The 18,004-nt window shown below is 44.9% G+C and overlaps 1 protein-coding gene across 1 annotated transcript; it reads left to right on the forward strand.

The window, feature by feature from the left end:
* Positions 1 to 1,118: 1,118 nt before the first annotated feature.
* Positions 1,119 to 17,210, forward strand: LOC138674719 (extracellular calcium-sensing receptor-like; the record flags this gene model as incomplete). Its single annotated transcript, XM_069762536.1, has 6 exons — positions 1,119 to 1,787; positions 3,501 to 3,728; positions 3,802 to 3,861; positions 3,915 to 4,038; positions 8,907 to 9,799; positions 17,202 to 17,210. Coding segments are annotated over exons 1-6 (1,983 nt in total), but the record flags the coding sequence as incomplete, so codon positions are not given.
* Positions 17,211 to 18,004: the final 794 nt, after the last annotated feature.

The following is an 18,004-nucleotide window of genomic DNA, read 5'->3' on the forward strand; positions in this document are numbered from 1 at the left end:
AATCCATATCTGGGGAATGTACAGTTTACAACCGTGAGAGGTGCTAATGTGACCGCCCCTGCTGTAAACTACTTGGGAATGAATGAAAAGCAGCGGTCACAGGCTCAGTAACTAGTGGTAACGTCAATGAGTCTGTGCTCGCTGTTGGCATGAACTCCTGTGACCTCAGGATCACGGGAGAATGCAAGTGATGAAGTCACTGTGACAGATCTTGAACTGCCGTGACCTCATCACTTGCATTCTCCCACGGTCCTGAGGTCATAGGAGTTCATGCCGGCAGCGAGCACAGACTCAATGACATCACCGCTAGTTACTGAGCCTCTGCTTTTCATTCATTCATTCTCCTCTGCTCGCACTGCTTACCGGCAAAGCAGAGGAGAATGGATGACAGCCGGCTTCAGCACCAACCGCCGGAGAACAGCGCTTACAGTAGTGCTACTTTCCCGGTGGCCGTCCGTGTGGTACTGATGCGGCATGTGGTTGCCACACATGTGCCGCACGTAGTACACACATGGACACACGGACACTGATATCTCCAGTATCGGTTTTTCCTGTACTGGAAATATCAGGACGTGTGAAACTGGCCTAAGGGACAGTTAGATATTGACTTACAGGGTGGTCACCTACAGGTCACACCAGAGAGATAGTTTCCTTCCTTCTGATGGAGAGCTATTTTTCATACTTTTTCCAAGGAAGCATTGCACCTAAAGACTTCATACCTCCTTAGTATCTACAAACAAAGAATCCGTACCTTTCAAAATTGCAGAATGCCTTCATGATTGAGCCATCTTTACCCTTATGGCAAAGATTTTATTATATGCCCTTAACAATCTCTGCTGCTTTGCAGCTTTTTTGACAATCCAGACAAATCCCTTAGGGTAGGTTCACAAAGTTTGGGGGTTGTGTACAAGTTTGAGCCCATGTGGCCATGTCAAATGTCAATAATATTTTGTAGTACGGTCTCCATTTTCTTACAGATAAGTTATTTTTCCACAAGCTTTGTGTTAAGTGATAAGACACAATTCCCTTCCTTCTTCAGGACTGTCCCTAGCGATACCTTTCAATCAAATGGACTTGCACAGCTTGTGGCCTTTTTCGGCTGGACTTGGGTAGGATTAATGGCCGAGGACACTGATTATGGACTCGAGGGAATAAGGGCCACCAAAAAAGAGATTCTCAGGTCTGGAGCCTGTGTTGCCTTCACAGAATACATTGTGACTAGCAAACTTGACCGAAATGCTCCACATCTTTCGAAAGTCATTGAGGAGTCGAATGCTACTGCCGTTGTTGTCTTCTCTAGTGGGTCCAACCTTCTTCCAGTAGTGGAGGAACTTCTGAGACGTAACATTACTGGGAAGATCTGGATTGCTAGTGAATCATGGTCAACATCAGGACTGGTCTCAATAGAGAAGTATTGGACAATACTTCAGGGAGCTATAGGATTTGCGCTACACAGTGGACAGATTACTGGATTCAAAGAGTTCCTCAGTGCGTCTAATCCATTGAAGACCCCAGATGACATCTATTTAATGGAATTTTGGGAAGTCAATTTTGGCTGCAAATGGGAAAAAGCAGGAGCTGTTTTGCCAAATGGCACCAAAAGATGCACGGGTCAAGAATCCCTTGAAAACACATTCAATAGCCTCACTGTGCTGAGGGTCACTTATAGTGTCTACATTGCTGTATATTCTTTGGCATGGGCATTGGATGGTATCATCATTCGTAGACGAAAAGATTGTTTAGCTACACAGAAAAAATGCATGGAGCCCTTAACGTATCCTTGGGAGGTAAGTTCAGATCTACATTTTTGGTGGTGGTGGGAGTTTTCATGCTAACATGACTTTTACATAGGTTAGAGAGAGTCTCATTCATATCAATAATCCAAGTGGAGCCCCTACTATAGCACGAGGAACAATAGCACAACACACTAGTGCCCTCTCAATTCTTGAGTATCCTATGGCTTCTGATGAGATTTTCCTTACTTTGGATGTTGCAATGTCTATTGAGGGAAGAATGGAGTATCTAGGTAGGAGTCTTGGATCGACAATCCCTCTTATTCAACCCTGGTCTCTCCTCTTTTATAAGCCACATCCACTCTATGTGTATTCTCAGCCAATCCATGCCCAATCCTACTTCCTCAACACCACTCTCCAATCCTCGTTCTCTCCTCCGAGACAGCAAGCCAGAAGAAACCTTCCATAATCACCTATTTTTTGAAGGGTCAGGTGGTACCAGTTAGATCACGACCCGTCCAGTTACCCTGGTGGTCTACCCTTCTACTCTGAGCCTCTTGGATGTTCTAGGACAGTATGCAAGTATCATAACTGTACAATGACCCTTATAAACCTTTGAGGATGCCATTGTATGGCAAAACAAATCCGAGGGTATGGCTCCAATTATTAGCTTTTAGCTCCTTTGCCTCAATGAGGTCAGAACACGTGAACAAACATTTATAGCATTAGGCCACTTTCAGTATTTGATTTTAGGAAGTTTAATCCCCAACAATACGGGGGCAAACAACGAAAAGATCCATACTTAATAAAATATTACATTTTTATTTAAGTCATAAATATATTAACAAAGCATAAAAAAGCAGAAATGCCTTGTAGGGGATGCAAGGTGTGATAGTAAAAAAAAGTATTAATATTAGATGGTACTTATAGTTTGCATGTTTTAAAATATTTGGAAAAATACTAAAATACATATAAAAGGCACACTCAAAAAGGTAAATAGGTAAAGTATATAGGTAAAAAATATAGTAGCAAAATGCACTTTCTAAAAGGTATATAAAGCCAACGGAAGAAGCTGGCAGCAAAACGCGCGTCGGGGTGAGGGGACGCCGAAGTGAACAGTCCACAAGATTCATCTGGCCAATGTCAACTAGAGGTAATAATAAATAACTCCAGCACTCTATGCACTTTATGGGAAGGTCTAAATTAGCACTTGCTAAGAAATACATCTTACCAGTGGTTCACTACTTTTTGGGCTTTAATAAAATGTACTTTTGTCCTTAACATGCTTATCATGGCATACTACTAATCTTCATTTATCCGTCCATATTTAGTTTCACTAAATGGATCTGCATATGTTTCTATTATACTTTTCCTCTATTTGTTCCACTTCTAGTTTCGGCTTCCAAATACTGATGTAAAATACTGATCAAATACTGCTAGTGTGAACACGGCTTTAAGGTGAGCCTGTTCCCTCTAACTACTCAGATGCTATGCCCAGAATTTCACGCAGCATATAGGGGGTAAACAGTTACCTCTGATCTCAAGCTTTGGCAAAGAATGACCATTGCCAATCAAATTGCCTCTTGCCCCAAACCGGCACAAGCGCATTGCTGCAAAATCAACATCGTCGACACCAATTCTTATAGTCTCATACACTGCACAATGGCAGGTGTAAGGCGAAAGGAGGATTGGGCATGTTGGACTTTACCATGCCGATACTTTCTTGTGATATACGATGTAAGAAATGTTCTGGATTTTTCCCTTTAGATCCTACATTCTTTGAGATCCGTTTATTTCACCACTTCTGATGACCAAGAGATTCACTTTGATTCCAACGGAGACTTTCCAGCAGTGTACGATATTGTGAACTGGCAAATTGGACCCCGGGGAGATGTTCAGCAGGTGAAAGTGGGCAGCTATGACGGCAACCCAAAACAAGGGAACAAATTTGTGGTGAACACCAGCGCCATTCAGTGGACCAGAAGGCAAAATCAGGTATTTCTGATATTAAAATTAAGATAACTTGAGCAAAATTTCTATAATTTTCCTGATACTTTGCTTTACACAGTTCACCCTGACATTAAGTTCATCTATGGAGTCAACATGTAAATCAATTTTGTACAGTAAGGTATTGTTTGATATATTCACGCTATCTCTTTTGCTGGTTTTCTGCTTTTTTAGATCCCAGTCTCTACCTGCAGTCACAGCTGTCCCCAGGGTTTCCGAAAAGTCACAATCCCGGGAAAGCCCGTGTGCTGCTTCCAGTGTGTCCAGTGTCCTCCAGGAGATATCACCAATCAGACAGGTACCTAGCAGGACCACTGACCCTTAAAATTAAAGGGAATCTGCCACCTAGTCTGAGAGCAGCATCATGTAGCGACTGAGACAATGATACTAGTGATGTGTAACTTATAGGGCTGCTTATCGTAGTTTTCACACAATCGCTCTTTAATCATTAGCAGATTATCACCAGAGGACTAGTAAACCTGCTGCCAGGTAGTCCTGTATATTCATGAGCTCCGTATAACCCCGCCCCTACCTCTGATTGGCACAGTGGACACAGAAAGCTGCCAATCAGGGGTGTAGGCGGGGTCATACAGAGCTCAGCATTTAGAGAACTGCTAGGTCTGCAGCAGATATAACAGGGATGTTATCAAAACTGAGGTAAGCAGCCAAGAAAGTGACACATCACTGGAATCAGGGTTTCTACCTGGAAAGATAGACAATCTGTCACCAGGTTTTGCTACCCTACGTTATCATAATGAATTCATGAAAATTAATTTTGATTTCCAATCTTGTCTTCCACTTGTGGGAGCCTTAACCCCAACTCGAATATTCAGATATTACTTCAGCCTCCTGCAGAGGTATTAGAAAACCAAAGGCGTCGTTTTTCCTCTCCAAGATTTGTGTCTGGTCATTAAAGCTTAGCTGTGACAAATTAAATAGGGCTGGCCTTCAATATCGTACACAACCGGTAGAAAGCCATTGCACGGTTTTTAGGATAAAGCAGCCATGTTTTTAAAACCTTGTACCAGCCCTTTCCTAAAGTCTATTAAAGCCCAAAAGATTGAGGCTTTGCTTCATTAACGCTGACGTTTAACTCACCAGTCTTGACGACGGGCGTTCGCAGGGCAGCCACTAGAAATTTCAGGGCCCCATACTGGCAAAATTTTCGGGGCCCCTTGAGACTCCGCCCAGGCTCCACCCCAGCCCCGCCTCCAGGCTCCACCCCTCAAACTGTCCACAGTCCCACCGCTCTTTCTTGGAAAAACTCCACTTCTCACCTATCACACATTAACAGTTCCCATCACCAGATCACACATATAGCCGGCAGCTTTTGTTTTGGCCAAAAGATTTTTTAAGCCACCAAAATGACAAGGTAGACACTTTTGGCCAGGCCCTACTCTACTGTAACCTATTAAATATTTGTTAAAATATGCAATACAATTTAGCTATATTTTTATTTATTTTTCAATTTTTAAAATGACCTATAATACCACATACAAGGAACAAATACCACAGCACCATGACCAGACACCATATCACCACAGTGACCTATAATACTATCTACAAGGCACAAATACCGCCAAACCATGACCAGATGACATATTACCACCACAGTGATCGAATAATATCAAATACAAGGAACAAATACCACAACATCATGACCAGACCACATATTACCACCACATAGTGACTGAATACTACAATACTGATTAATAATAAAAAAAAAACACAATACTATCACCATCAGTGCCATTATACACAGGAGATCTGTACTTAGTATGCAGTGTCTGTGTACAGGTAATACAGTGATCACCAGTGACATTATACACAGGAGCTCTGTATATAGTGTATAGGTAATCCAGTGATCACTGGTGACATTATACACAGGACCTCTGTATATAGTATACAGCGTATAGTGTCAGTGTATAGGTAACACACTGACTCACCAGTGACGTCTCTAGGTGAAGTCCTTCATCTTTCATCCAGCACAGACCGCCATCACTTCATCCAGCCAGGACTCGTCTCTGCAGGAAATAACACCGTTATCTCGAGTTCCACTTGCAGAACACATTACTTAATTTTCCCAACTTCTACATTACACCACATGAAGAAGGCGACATAGTATCACTCTACACAGTAATAGGACCGCCCCCCCATTTAGAACAGTATACTCAAAAAATAAAATAAATACATCACTGCAGTAATAATATCCCTTAATTAGCCCCTATGGTAATAATATTCGCCATCCTAGCCCCCGTGTGTCTCATTCCTGGCGTCAGCCATATGTTCTCCCATCCTGCCCTAATGAGTATCCATCCTGCCCCATATGATCTCCCCATCCTGCCCCATCTGTCTCCATCATATCCATCCTGCCCCATGATCCTGCCCCATCTGTCTCCAATCCTGCCTCCAGTGTCTCCAATCATGCCCGTATCACCATTCTGCCCCGTCTCCAATCATGCCCCCGTGTCTCAATTCTGCCCCATCTGTCTCCAGTCATGCCCCAGTGTCTCCAGTCATGCCGCCATGTCTGTCATCCTGCTCCCTGTGTCTCCAATCATGCCCCGTTTCTCCATTCTGCCCGTGTCCAGCAATCTGCCCCTGTGTCCAGCAATCTGCCCCTGTGTCCAACAATCTGCCCCTGTGTCCAGCAATCTGCCCGTGTCCAGCTTTCTGCCCCTGTGTCCAGCTTTCTGCCCGTGTCCAGCGTTCTGCCCATTTCCAGCGTTGTGCCCCTGTGCGCAGCTTTCTGCCCCTGCGCCCAGCTTTCTGCCCCTGTGCCCAGCTTTCTGCCCTTGTGCCCAGCTTTCTGCCCCTGTGCCCAGCTTTCTGCCCCCTCTGTGTCCAGCTTTCTGCCCCCCCCTGTGTCCAGCTTTCTGCCCCCCCCTGTGTCCAGCTTTCTGCCCCCCGTGTCCAGCTTTCTGCCCCCCCTGTGTCCAGCTTTCTGCCCCCCCTGTGTCCAGCTTTCTGCCCCCCCCGTGTTCAGCTTTCTGCCCCCCCTGTGTCCAGCTTTCTGCCCTCCCTGTGTCCAGCTTTCTGCCCCTGTGCCCAGCTTTCTGCCGCCCCGTGTCCAGCTTTCTGCCCCCTCTGTGTCCAGCTTTCTGCCCCCCCTGTGTCCAGCTTTCTGCCCCCCTGTGTCCATCTTTCTGCCCCCCCCTGTGTCCAGCTTTCTGCCCCCCCGTGTCCAGCTTTCTGCCCCCCCTGTGTCCATCTTTCTGCCCCCCCTGTGTCCAGCTTTCTGCCCTCCCTGTGTCCAGCAATCTGTCCCTGTGTCCAGCAATCTGCCCCTGTGTCCAGCTTTCTGCCCCTGTGCCCAGCTTTCTGCCCCTGTGTCCAGCTTTCTGCCCGTGTCCAGCTTTCTGCCCCTGTGTCCAGCTTTCTGCCCCTGTGTCCAGCGTTCTGCCCGTTTCCAGCGTTCTGCCCCTGTGCGCAGCTTTCTGCCCTTGTGCCCAGCTTTCTGCCCCTGTGCCCAGCTTTCTGCCCCTGTGTCCAGCTTTCTGCCCCCCCTGTGTCCAGCTTTCTGCCCCCCGTGTCCAGCTTTCTGCAAACCCCCCCCCCCCCCCGTGTCCAGCTTTACTGCCCTGGGCCCCCCCGGATCGCCGCTCTCAATAAAAAAAATAAAAAAAACAAGTTCTGATTACCTGCCGTGCTCCTGCTCTCTCCACACAGTTGAAGCGTGCACTCGCCGGCGACTGACAATGACGTCAGACGCCGGCGACCTGCACGCTGCAGCTGGCGGCTGTTAACTATTGACGTGCGGGCGCAGGCCCGCACGTCAATAGCATTAAACAGCTGCTTGCAGCGCCGGCTGCCGCTAAGGGCCCGGTTCAGCCTGCGGCTGCCGGTAGGGGCCCGGTAAGCAGATTAGAGGGGGTCCGATGCTGTAATGCCCTGATGGCTGCCCTGGGCGTTCGAGAGTAAGAAGCGCCAAATTTATTAGGAGGTACAAGCAATTTTATCGGTGGCATTGGCCTCCATGCGCACTTTCCAGAAATGTTACTCTACTTAAGGGACACGAGTAACATTTCCGGCATAAAAAAAGCACCGCCATTTTTGAAAAATTTGAGGGAAAGGTGTAGTCACAACACGTCCCACGCCGGATCATCCCCAGCTACGGACAATTAGGAAAAGTTGCCGGAAACTGGAGTGAAAAGGCCAAGAGTCGCTAAATTTCTGCCCCAAAATGTTGTAGCTTTTCTAAACGTTTTACATTAATTTTCTGGCGTAAATACTCTGATGATTTGCGGCCTGAAATTTTTACAATATACTGCAATTATGCAGTACTAAAAAATAAAGTGAAAAGTAAAATAAATATTTTTAAAATAATTTAAAAAAAATTATATATATCATCCGAATCACCCAGCTTTTCCCCGTCTGATGAAGACGAACAAAAATAGACTTAAGAGTAAATGTAGCATCACTGCATCCACGAAAGAGGAATCTACCAAGAAATAAGATTATTTATCCCATAAGGCAAAGAAAAAAAAATCAAAACGGCAAATCTGACGCTTCACCTCCTCCCCAAAAAATGCAATAATAAGCAATGTTGCCAAGAAAAGGTCCATCTCAGCAGGCAAAAATAGAAGCCTTGAGATAGATTCATCAACAGAAAAATAAAAAAAAGTAACGGCTCTCAGAAACTGGCAACAACAAAAAAACAAAAATAAAAATCTGAATTTTTTTACACCATCAAAATGACTAAGAAAACCTATACAAATGTAGTATCCTTGTCTAAGACATTTTAGACATTTCTCGGGACCTTGGTGCTTTGTCTCTCAGGAAGGAGGTGGCCATACTTGTGCAGCTCTCTAGTCATCTCTATGGAATCTATGAGAATTGCGTGCATGCTTGAGCAGTGTGCCGTGGCCCCTCTCTCTTCATTGATGAGGGTCCTAGGGGTGAGATATGAATCTGCAAATCCTCTTGATATGGAATAAATGTCCCAGGTGGCAGATAGCATCATGCATCAGCACCTCCATTAAAGAGCCAATAAACGTCCCGAGCAAGGGATCAGGACATGTTAGTCCAACGTCTGTCCGCAAATATACAGGACTCCTCCTGTAAAAAGGCTTCAAAGAACCATTTCGTGATGGAGCCCTCACATTAATTTGGATGAATTTCCAAAAGATGTTCCAAGTCATCTTGAATGTGTCTCCTCTATCCTAGATTCCATTGACTGTTTCCGATGTCCATGGGACCAATGGCCAAATGTTCTACAGAACCAATGCGTCCCGAAGGCTTTAGAGTTTTTTTCATTTGAAGAACCATTAGGAGCAACTTTGGTGGTAACAAGTATTACTTCCTCTACAATCCCAGTGGCTTTGTTGGGTCTTTTTATCTATTGCAAGACCACTCCCATTGTCAGAGCCAATAACTACTCCATAAGTTGTCTTCTCCTCTTGTCCATTACTCTTTGTTTTTTGTGCTCATTAACATTTATTGGTTATCCACAACCTGGGAAATGTCTTCTCCGGCAGGTGGCATTTGGTATGGTCTTTTCTCTATGTATCTCCTGTGTCTTGGCTAAAACCATCACAGTTGTCATAGCCTTCAAAGCCACAAAGCCAGACAGTGGCTTAAGAAAATGGACTGGTACAAAAACATCCTACTTTGTCATAGGGCTTGGAGTTATCATTCAACTTTGTATTTGTGTAATCTGGTTATCCCTTTCCCCACCATTTCCAGACCAGGATATCATTAGCCATCCTGGAATAATCACAGTGAATTGTAATGAGGGATCTACCACTGCTTTTTGGTGCATGATCGGATATTTGGGTCTACTGGCTACCATCAGCTTCGTCCTTGCCTTCCTAGCACGAAGACTTCCCGATAGCTTCAACGAGGCCAAATTCATTACCTTCAGCCTGCTGGCCTTCCTAAGTGTCTGGGTGTCCTTTATTCCAGCCTACCTGAGTGCTCAAGGAAAGTATACCTCAGCCATGGAGATTTTTGCTATCCTGTCATCTAGTTGGGCATTGGTTATATGTATCTTCATGCCCAAGTGCTTTATTATTCTGTTTCGCCCGGAGCAGAACACAAAAGACAATCTGATGGGGAAAGTTAAAAAATAAGAAAGTAATAAAAAAAAGTAAAGGAGTCGTATAGGTATCACCATTATGAATGTACAATAAAGTTTGCTAACCACATAATACTACAGGGTCCTTAATACTTGTCTCTTCAACAATATTTGGAGGCTCAGATATTTGTGTCATCTGATGCCTGACACAACATAAGCTCCATAAGATCACACTATTTTTTAAGTATCCCTACAAAGATGCCAATGATCAGGTCTCTCGACCATCAACCACCGACTAATGGCTTCTGTACATTAGCAGATTGCAGATCTTCTAGTCATTTTTGACTATGAAGGACACATAAGAAATGTAATCTACAGTAAACTGTGGCTAAGAATAAAGATTTCCATACAGATGAAAGTCAAAAGCCAAACATTGAAAGTCATCTATTTTGGGGATCAGCCATCTTCCTAATGTCTTTGTCAGGGAAGAAATAATGAAACATGTTGGATTTCAATATGCTTGATCTTTTGTTCCTGAAGAAGACAAGTTGTAACCAGATGAGTCTGGCGGTGGTTTTTTCTCCTCTCCATATTGAGAACACATAAGCACTTGGCTTGGCATGGAATCCGGAGGAATAGCATTCAACGACAGCTACTCAAGGCTTTCGTAGAGTGGAGGTCCTGTGTCCATACCTGACCAGTGGTATCTAAATGAATCTTATATATTCTCCTCAATTTTTACCCCATGTCATTTCATACCCATAAAACATGCTTATAGATACATAGGCTCCAGTGTATATCTACATTTTTGAAATGTGACCGCGTTGGGGCTTATGAGTGAGACCTAGGGCCATATGCCTTTCGATCAACCTGCATCACTTTGCTGCTCATGGTTCAATCCAGCCATTGTGCCAATAGTGACTTTTTTGATGGGTTAAATCTGGCAGAAACAGATGATGGTTTGGATACCACTGAAAGTTTCAACTGAATTCGGAACCGTTCATCATCACTACTCAAACAGAAAAAAGTCAGAAGAACTGATAGCAGAAAAAAAATATTGTAACATGCGGCACTTCAGTGGGGTGTGAGGCTTAAGTCTTAATTTTAAAAAAAAGTATCCATCACTCCAGGATCTGGTAAAGCATTGGTAATGTCAACAAAACATAGAAATAACTTCTCCATGGACAAGTGTCCTACTCAAATCGACCCACTATTTATCTGGAAAACAAAGGCCCTAATCCATCAAGATTGCCATTTTATTAAATGTACAGTATTAGAAAAGTGTGAATTCTATCTGAATTTGGAGGAAGGACTTGATTTTGTGCATATAAAATAAGAATTGGAACATATGGGCTGAGAGCCCCTGATGAAGCTTTTCCATGCAAAACTGGTCGCCTAACGAAAGAATGCAGCAGAGATGTTTTAAAAGGAATGTGTTAGAACAATCCCCTCCCCAAGCTGTTTATACGGGTGTGATGTTCTCTGAAACCTTTGTTCAGGCAATCTATTGCCCCCGGACTGAAAAATTGAAGTTTTAATTCAAAGACAAATGAGGCTTCATCAAGGGCTCTCAGCCCATTTGTTCCACTCCTTATTTTAAATGCATAAAATGTAGTCCTTCCTCCAGATTAAGATGGAATGCACAGCTGTATATAACATCTTTCAGATCGCACGATGAACATATAAACAGTTTGGTGGGTGGAATCATTCTGACAGGTTCTCTTTAACTAATAAGCTTTTTAATTTGTGTCTTTAGTAAGTATGACAATAAAGGAAGGGCAAGGACTGCATTTATTGGAATCCACACATTGTACTCTTTACATTAGCGGAGCTACTGGATGGCCCACCTGGAATGATTGTGAATCGCTTCATTGTATACAGTTTCTCTGCAGTAGAGCAGGAAGACATGGCCTCCCTGCACTACTACTTGCAGAACGCCAGGTCCCGGACAAAGCGGAGTGATGACGCCATCACGCTGAGAATCTGAGGTCTCACATCTTGCTGTTGTCTGCTAGCGCACTCAACGAGGTTAGGTGAGTATACTGTATCTCTTTTATTTTAATATTGTGTGAGGTTCATGATACATGGCTCATGTCATGGCTAGAGAGGCCTTTATACAGATTTGGAGCTTCTAAGGGGGCCATTATATAGTTTAGGGACTAGTAAGGGGGCAATCACAAAGAGTGATGGCTATTAAAGGAGCCACCATACAGAGTGGAGGCTATTAAAGGGTCTATAATACAGAGTGGGGGCTACTAAGAGGGCCATCATACAGAGTGGGTACTACTTAGTGGGCCATATATTCATGACTGTCAAAGGGGCACATAGGGGGCATTATTACTTTCAAGGGGTCAAAATGTGAGCACTGTTTTCTAGGTCACTTGCACTGGGCATTAATGTTTTCCAGGAGACAATTTTACCATCTTGAGGGCACAAAGGAAGAATTTTACTTTGTAAGGGGTATAGTGGTGAACATTATTATGCGGGTCAGTAAGAGGAGCGCCGTTATTGTGTCACACAGCAGGTCCAGTGATAGGGACACATAGGACAGCAGCAGTTCAGTATTGGGGTGGATGAACAGTTTGTGAAGGTTGGGAACAGATGGTTTGCAGAGCTAGTAGAGGAGGAGCTGAAGAGGGTCACCATACAGGGGGTGATTGCTCGTCTGGCCAAGGGGGTTCTGGAGCCGCTGGAGAAGAGACCGCCTAAGGTGGTATTTCTGCTTGTTCTGGACTGTCGTGGGGACAACAATGCCTAAGGCCTATGGCCTGAAATTGAGGTTCCGGTTGTCTGGCAGAGAAGGCTATTCAGTCTTTTGAAGAAGAGTGAGCTGCGTGCATGAGCTGAATTCATGATACCATAAATGGGAAAGTACCCCGACACCAGCAGTGCTCATGCAGACACACATAAGGACACTGCCACCATCAGGTCTTACTGTAGGCACCACACATTTTTCTTTGTGCTCCTCACCTTTTGACGCTAATCAGTTGTGAAGCCCCAGGGGTGGATTAAGGGTAGCCAGGGCCCCGGGCTGTTCAGACACTGTGGGCCCCCCGGTCATGTGACAGGGTCTGGGGTCATGTGATAGGGTCATGACAGGGTCATGCGACGGGGTCATCATATACCTGTTATGATCTGGTGGCCTAAGAGCAGCATGAGACGTACTCTGGAGAAGGTGTTACCTTTACTGACCGCAAACCCTGAACTAGCAGCGCAACTAGAAGTAGCCGTGGGGGGTACCTAACACTCCCTAGACCCCTCGACACCGCCTAAAAACTAACTACCCCTAAAGACAGAAACGGGAAAACTATCTTGCCTCAGAGAAAATCCCCAAAGGATAGACAGCCGCCCACAAATATTGACTGTGAAAGGAGAGGGAAATAACATACGCAGACATGAAATCAGGATTTAGCATAGGAGGCCACACTAGCTAAAAAGGAAGAATAGGACAGAGTACTATGCGGTCAGTATAAAAACACTAGAAAATATCCACCACAGAAAATACAGAACACCACATCTGACTAAAGACATAGAGGGTATATCTGCATCTCCAGAGACACAGCTAGGCTGCAAAAAATCCTTCACAGACAAAGCTGGACAAAACAAAACAAGAAAATGCACAGACTATAAGGTCCACAGCAGGTGGACAGCAAAAACAAGGCCAGAACTTATCTTTGAAGAAATAAACAGCAGACCAGGAGAGACCAAGAATGGATGTGAATCCTCCAAAAACAATGGACAACTGGCACTGACAATGGATAAAGCAGGACTTAAATAGCCCAGCCCAAATTACAAAAAATGGATACACCTGATAAATGCTGCGATCCAACTACCGCATCACTACCACTCATAACCACCGGAGGGAGCCCAAGAGCAGAATTCACAACAGTACCCCCCCTTGAGGAGGGGTCACCGAACCCTCACCAGAGCCCCCAGGCCGATCAGGATGAGCCAAATGAAAAGCACGAACCAAATCGTCAGCATGAACATCGGCGGCAACAACCCAAGAATTATCCTCCTGGCCATAACCCTTCCATTTGACCAGATACTGAAGCTTCCGCCTCGAAAAACGAGAATCCAAAATCTTCTCAACCACATATTCCAACTCCCCATCAATCAACACCGGGGCCGGAGGATCAGCAGAGGGAACAACGGGCACCACATACTTCCGCAACAAAGATCTATGGAATACATTATGGATGGAAAAAGAGGCTGGAAGGGCCAAACGAAAAGACACCGGATTAATAATCTCAGAAATCCTATAAGGACCAATAAACCGAGGCTTGAACTTAGGGGAAGAAACCTTCATAGGAACATGACGGGAAGACAACCAGACCAAATCACCAACACGAAGCCGGGGACCAACACACCGACGACGGTTAGCAAAACGCTGAGCCTCCTCCGGAGACAACACCAAATTGTCCAACACACGAGCCCAAATCCGCTGCAGCCTGTCAACCACAGAATCCACACCAGGACAATCAGAAGGCTCAACCTGTCCTGAAGAAAAACGAGGATGAAAACCAAAATTACAAAAAAAAGGCGAAACCAAGGTAGCAAAACTAGCCCGATTATTAAGAGCAAACTCGGCCAATGGCAAGAACGCCACCCAATCATCCTGATCAGCAGACACAAAGCATCTCAAATAAGTTTCCAAAGTCTGATTAGTTCGCTCGGTCTGGCCATTTGTGTGAGGATGAAATGCGGAAGAAAAAGACAAATCAATGCCCAGCCTAGCACAAAAGGCCCGCCAAAACCTAGAAACGAACTGGGAACCTCTATCGGACACAATATTCTCCGGGATGCCATGCAAACGAACCACATGCTGAAAAAACAACAGAACCAAATCAGAAGAGGAAGGTAATTTAGGCAAAAGTACCAAATGAACCATCTTAGAAAACCGGTCACAAACCACCCAGATAACCAACATCCTCTGGGAAACCGGAAGATCTGAAATAAAATCCATAGAAATATGCGTCCAAGGCCTCTCAGGGACCGACAAAGGCAGAAGCAACCCACTAGCGCGGGAACAGCAAGGCTTGGCCCGCGCACAAATCCCACAGGACTGCACAAAAGAACGCACATCCCGCGACAAAGAAGGCCACCAAAAGGACCTACCAACCAAATCTCTGGTACCAAAAATCCCAGGATGGCCAGCCAACACGGAACAATGAACCTCAGAAATCACTTTACTAGTCCATCTATCAGGAAGAAACAGTTTCCCCACTGGACAGCGGTCAGGTTTATCAGCCTGAAATTCCTGAAGAACCCGTCGTAAATCAGGGGAGATGGCAGAAAGAATCACCCCTTCCTTCAGAATGCCGACCAGCTCAAGGACCCCAGGAGAATCAGGCAAAAAACTCCTAGAGAGGGCATCCGCCTTAACATTCTTAGTACCAGGAAGGTACGAGACCACAAAATCAAAACGGGAGAAAAACAGGGACCATCGAGCCTGTCTAGGATTCAGTCGTTTGGCAGACTCGAGGTAAATCAGATTCTTATGATCGGTCAAGACCACAATACGGTGCTTGGCCCTCTCAAGCCAATGACGCCACTCCTCAAATGCCCACTTCATAGCCGACATCATAATTGCGTTCCGCAGGCGAAAACTTCTGAGAAAAGAAGGCACACGGTTTCATCAAGGAACCATCAGAATTCCTCTGAGACAAAACGGCCCCTGCCCCAATCTCAGACGCGTCAACCTCAACCTGAAATGGAAGAGAAACATCCAGCTGATGCAACACAGGGGCAGAAGTAAATCGGCGTTTAAGCTCCTGAAAGGCAGAAACAGCCGCAGAGGACCAATTCGTCACATCAGCGCCTTTCTTCGTCAAATCGGTCAGAGGTTTAACCACACTGGAGAAGTTGGCAATGAAACGACGATAAAAATTAGCAAAGCCCAAGAATTTCTGAAGGCTCTTCACAGATGTGGGCTGAATCCAATCATGAATGGCCTGAACCTTAACCGGATCCATTTCTATAGATGAGGGAGAAAAAATGAAGCCCAAAAAAGAAACCTTCTGCACTCCAAAGAGGCACTTCGACCCCTTCACAAATAAAGCATTATCACGGAGGATCTGAAATACCATCCTGACCTGTTTCACATGAGACTCCCAATCATCGGAAAAAATAAAAATATTATCCAAATATACAACCATGAATTTATCAAGATAACTCCGAAAGATATCATGCATGAAAGACTGGAACACAGATGGGGCATTAGAGAGTCCGAATGGCATCACCAGGTATTTAAAATGGCCTTCGGGTGTATTAAATGCAGTTTTCCATTCGTCACCCTGTTTAATACGAATAAGATTATATGCCCCTCGAAGGTCAATCTTAGTAAACCAGCTAGCCCCCTTAATCCTAGCAAACAAATCAGTAAGCAAGGGCAAAGGGTATTGAAATTTGACCGTGATCTTATTCAAGAGGCGATAATCAATACATGGTCTCAAGGAGCCATCCTTCTTGGCAACAAAAAAAAAACCTGCTCCCAATGGTGAAGAAGATGGCCGAATATGCCCCTTCTCCAAAGACTCCTTAATATAGCTCCGCATGGCGGCATGTTCTGGCACAGACAGGTTGAAAAGTCGACCCTTAGGGAACTTACAACCTGGAATTAAGTCAATAGCACAATCATAGTCCCTATGTGGTGGAAGGGAACTAGATTTAGGCTCATCGAATACATCCTGGAAATCTGACAAAAACTCAGGAATTTCAGAAGAGGGGGAAGAGGAAATTGACATCAAAGGAACATGATCATGAACCCCCTGACAACCCAAACTAGTCACAGACATGGATCTCCAATCCAACAACGGATTATGTAGCTGTAACCATGGAAAACCCAGCACAATATCATCATGCAAATTATGCAACACCAGAAAACGACAATCTTCCTGATGGGCTGGCGCCATGCGCATGGTCAGCTGTGTCCAAAACTGAGGTTTATTTTTAGCCAACGGTGTAGCATCAATCCCCCTTAAAGGAATAGGGTTCTGCAAAGGCTGCAAGGGGAAACCACAACGTCTGGCAAATTCCAAGTCCATTAAATTCAGAGTGGCGCCTGAATCCACAAATGCCATGACAGAAAATGATGATAATGAGCAGATCAAGGTCACAGATAACAGAAATTTTGGTTGTACAGTACTGATGGTAACAGAACTAGCAATTCTCTTTGTACGCTTAGGGCAATCAGAAATAACATGAGCAGAATCGCCGCAGTAAAAACACAACCTATTCTGACGCCTAAATCCTTGTCGTTCAGCTCTAGACAAAATCCTATCACACTGCATAGGCTCAGGGCTCCTCTCGGATGACAATGCCACAGTGTGCACAACTCTGCGCTCGCGCAAGCGCCGATCAATCTGAATGGCCAGAGACATAGAATCACTCAGACCAGCAGGCGTGGGGAACCCCACCATAACATCTTTAACGGATTCAGAAAGACCATTTCTGAAAATTGCCACCAAGGCATCCTCATTCCATTGGATGCCGCCAAGGCATCCTCATTCAAATTTCTGGCAATACAATTCTGCCGCTTCTTGACCCTGACACAGGGCCAACCAGATCTTCTCAGCTTCATTCACAGAATTAGGCTCATCATACAATAACCCCAATGCTTGAAAGAAAGAATCAACATTAAGCAAAGCAGGATTGCCAGATTCCAGGGAAAATGCCCAATCCTGTGGGTCACCACGCAGCAAGGATATGATGATTTTAACCTGCTGAATGGGATCACCAGAAGAACGGGGTCTCAATGCAAAAAACAGTTTACAATTATTTTTGAAACTCAAAAATTTGGATCTGTCACCAAAAAATAAATCAGGAGTGGGAATCTTAGGTTCTAAGGCAGGAGTCTGAATAATAAAATCTGAAATACCCTGTACCCTAGCAGTAAGCTGATCCACCCGAGAAACTAACTCCTGAACATTCATGTTAATACTAGGTTCCGTAACCACCCAGAGATTAAGAGGGAAGAGAACACAGAATAGACTGGAGAAAAAAAAATGGCTCAAGAGCTTCCTTCCCTTCTTCTGAGATGCATTTAACTCATTGTAGGCCAGTTGTACTGTTATGATCTGGTGGCCTAGGAGCAGCATGAGACGTACTCTGGAGAAGGTGGTACCTTTACTGACCGCAAACCCTGAACTAGCAGCACAACTAGAAGTAGCCGTGGGGGGTACCTAACACTCCCTAGACCCCTCGACACCGCCTAAGAACTAACTACCCCTAAAGACAGAAATGGGAA

The sequence above is a fragment of the Ranitomeya imitator genome, chromosome 4 (genome assembly GCF_032444005.1).
Source record: "Ranitomeya imitator isolate aRanImi1 chromosome 4, aRanImi1.pri, whole genome shotgun sequence".
NCBI lineage: Eukaryota > Metazoa > Chordata > Amphibia > Anura > Dendrobatidae > Ranitomeya > Ranitomeya imitator.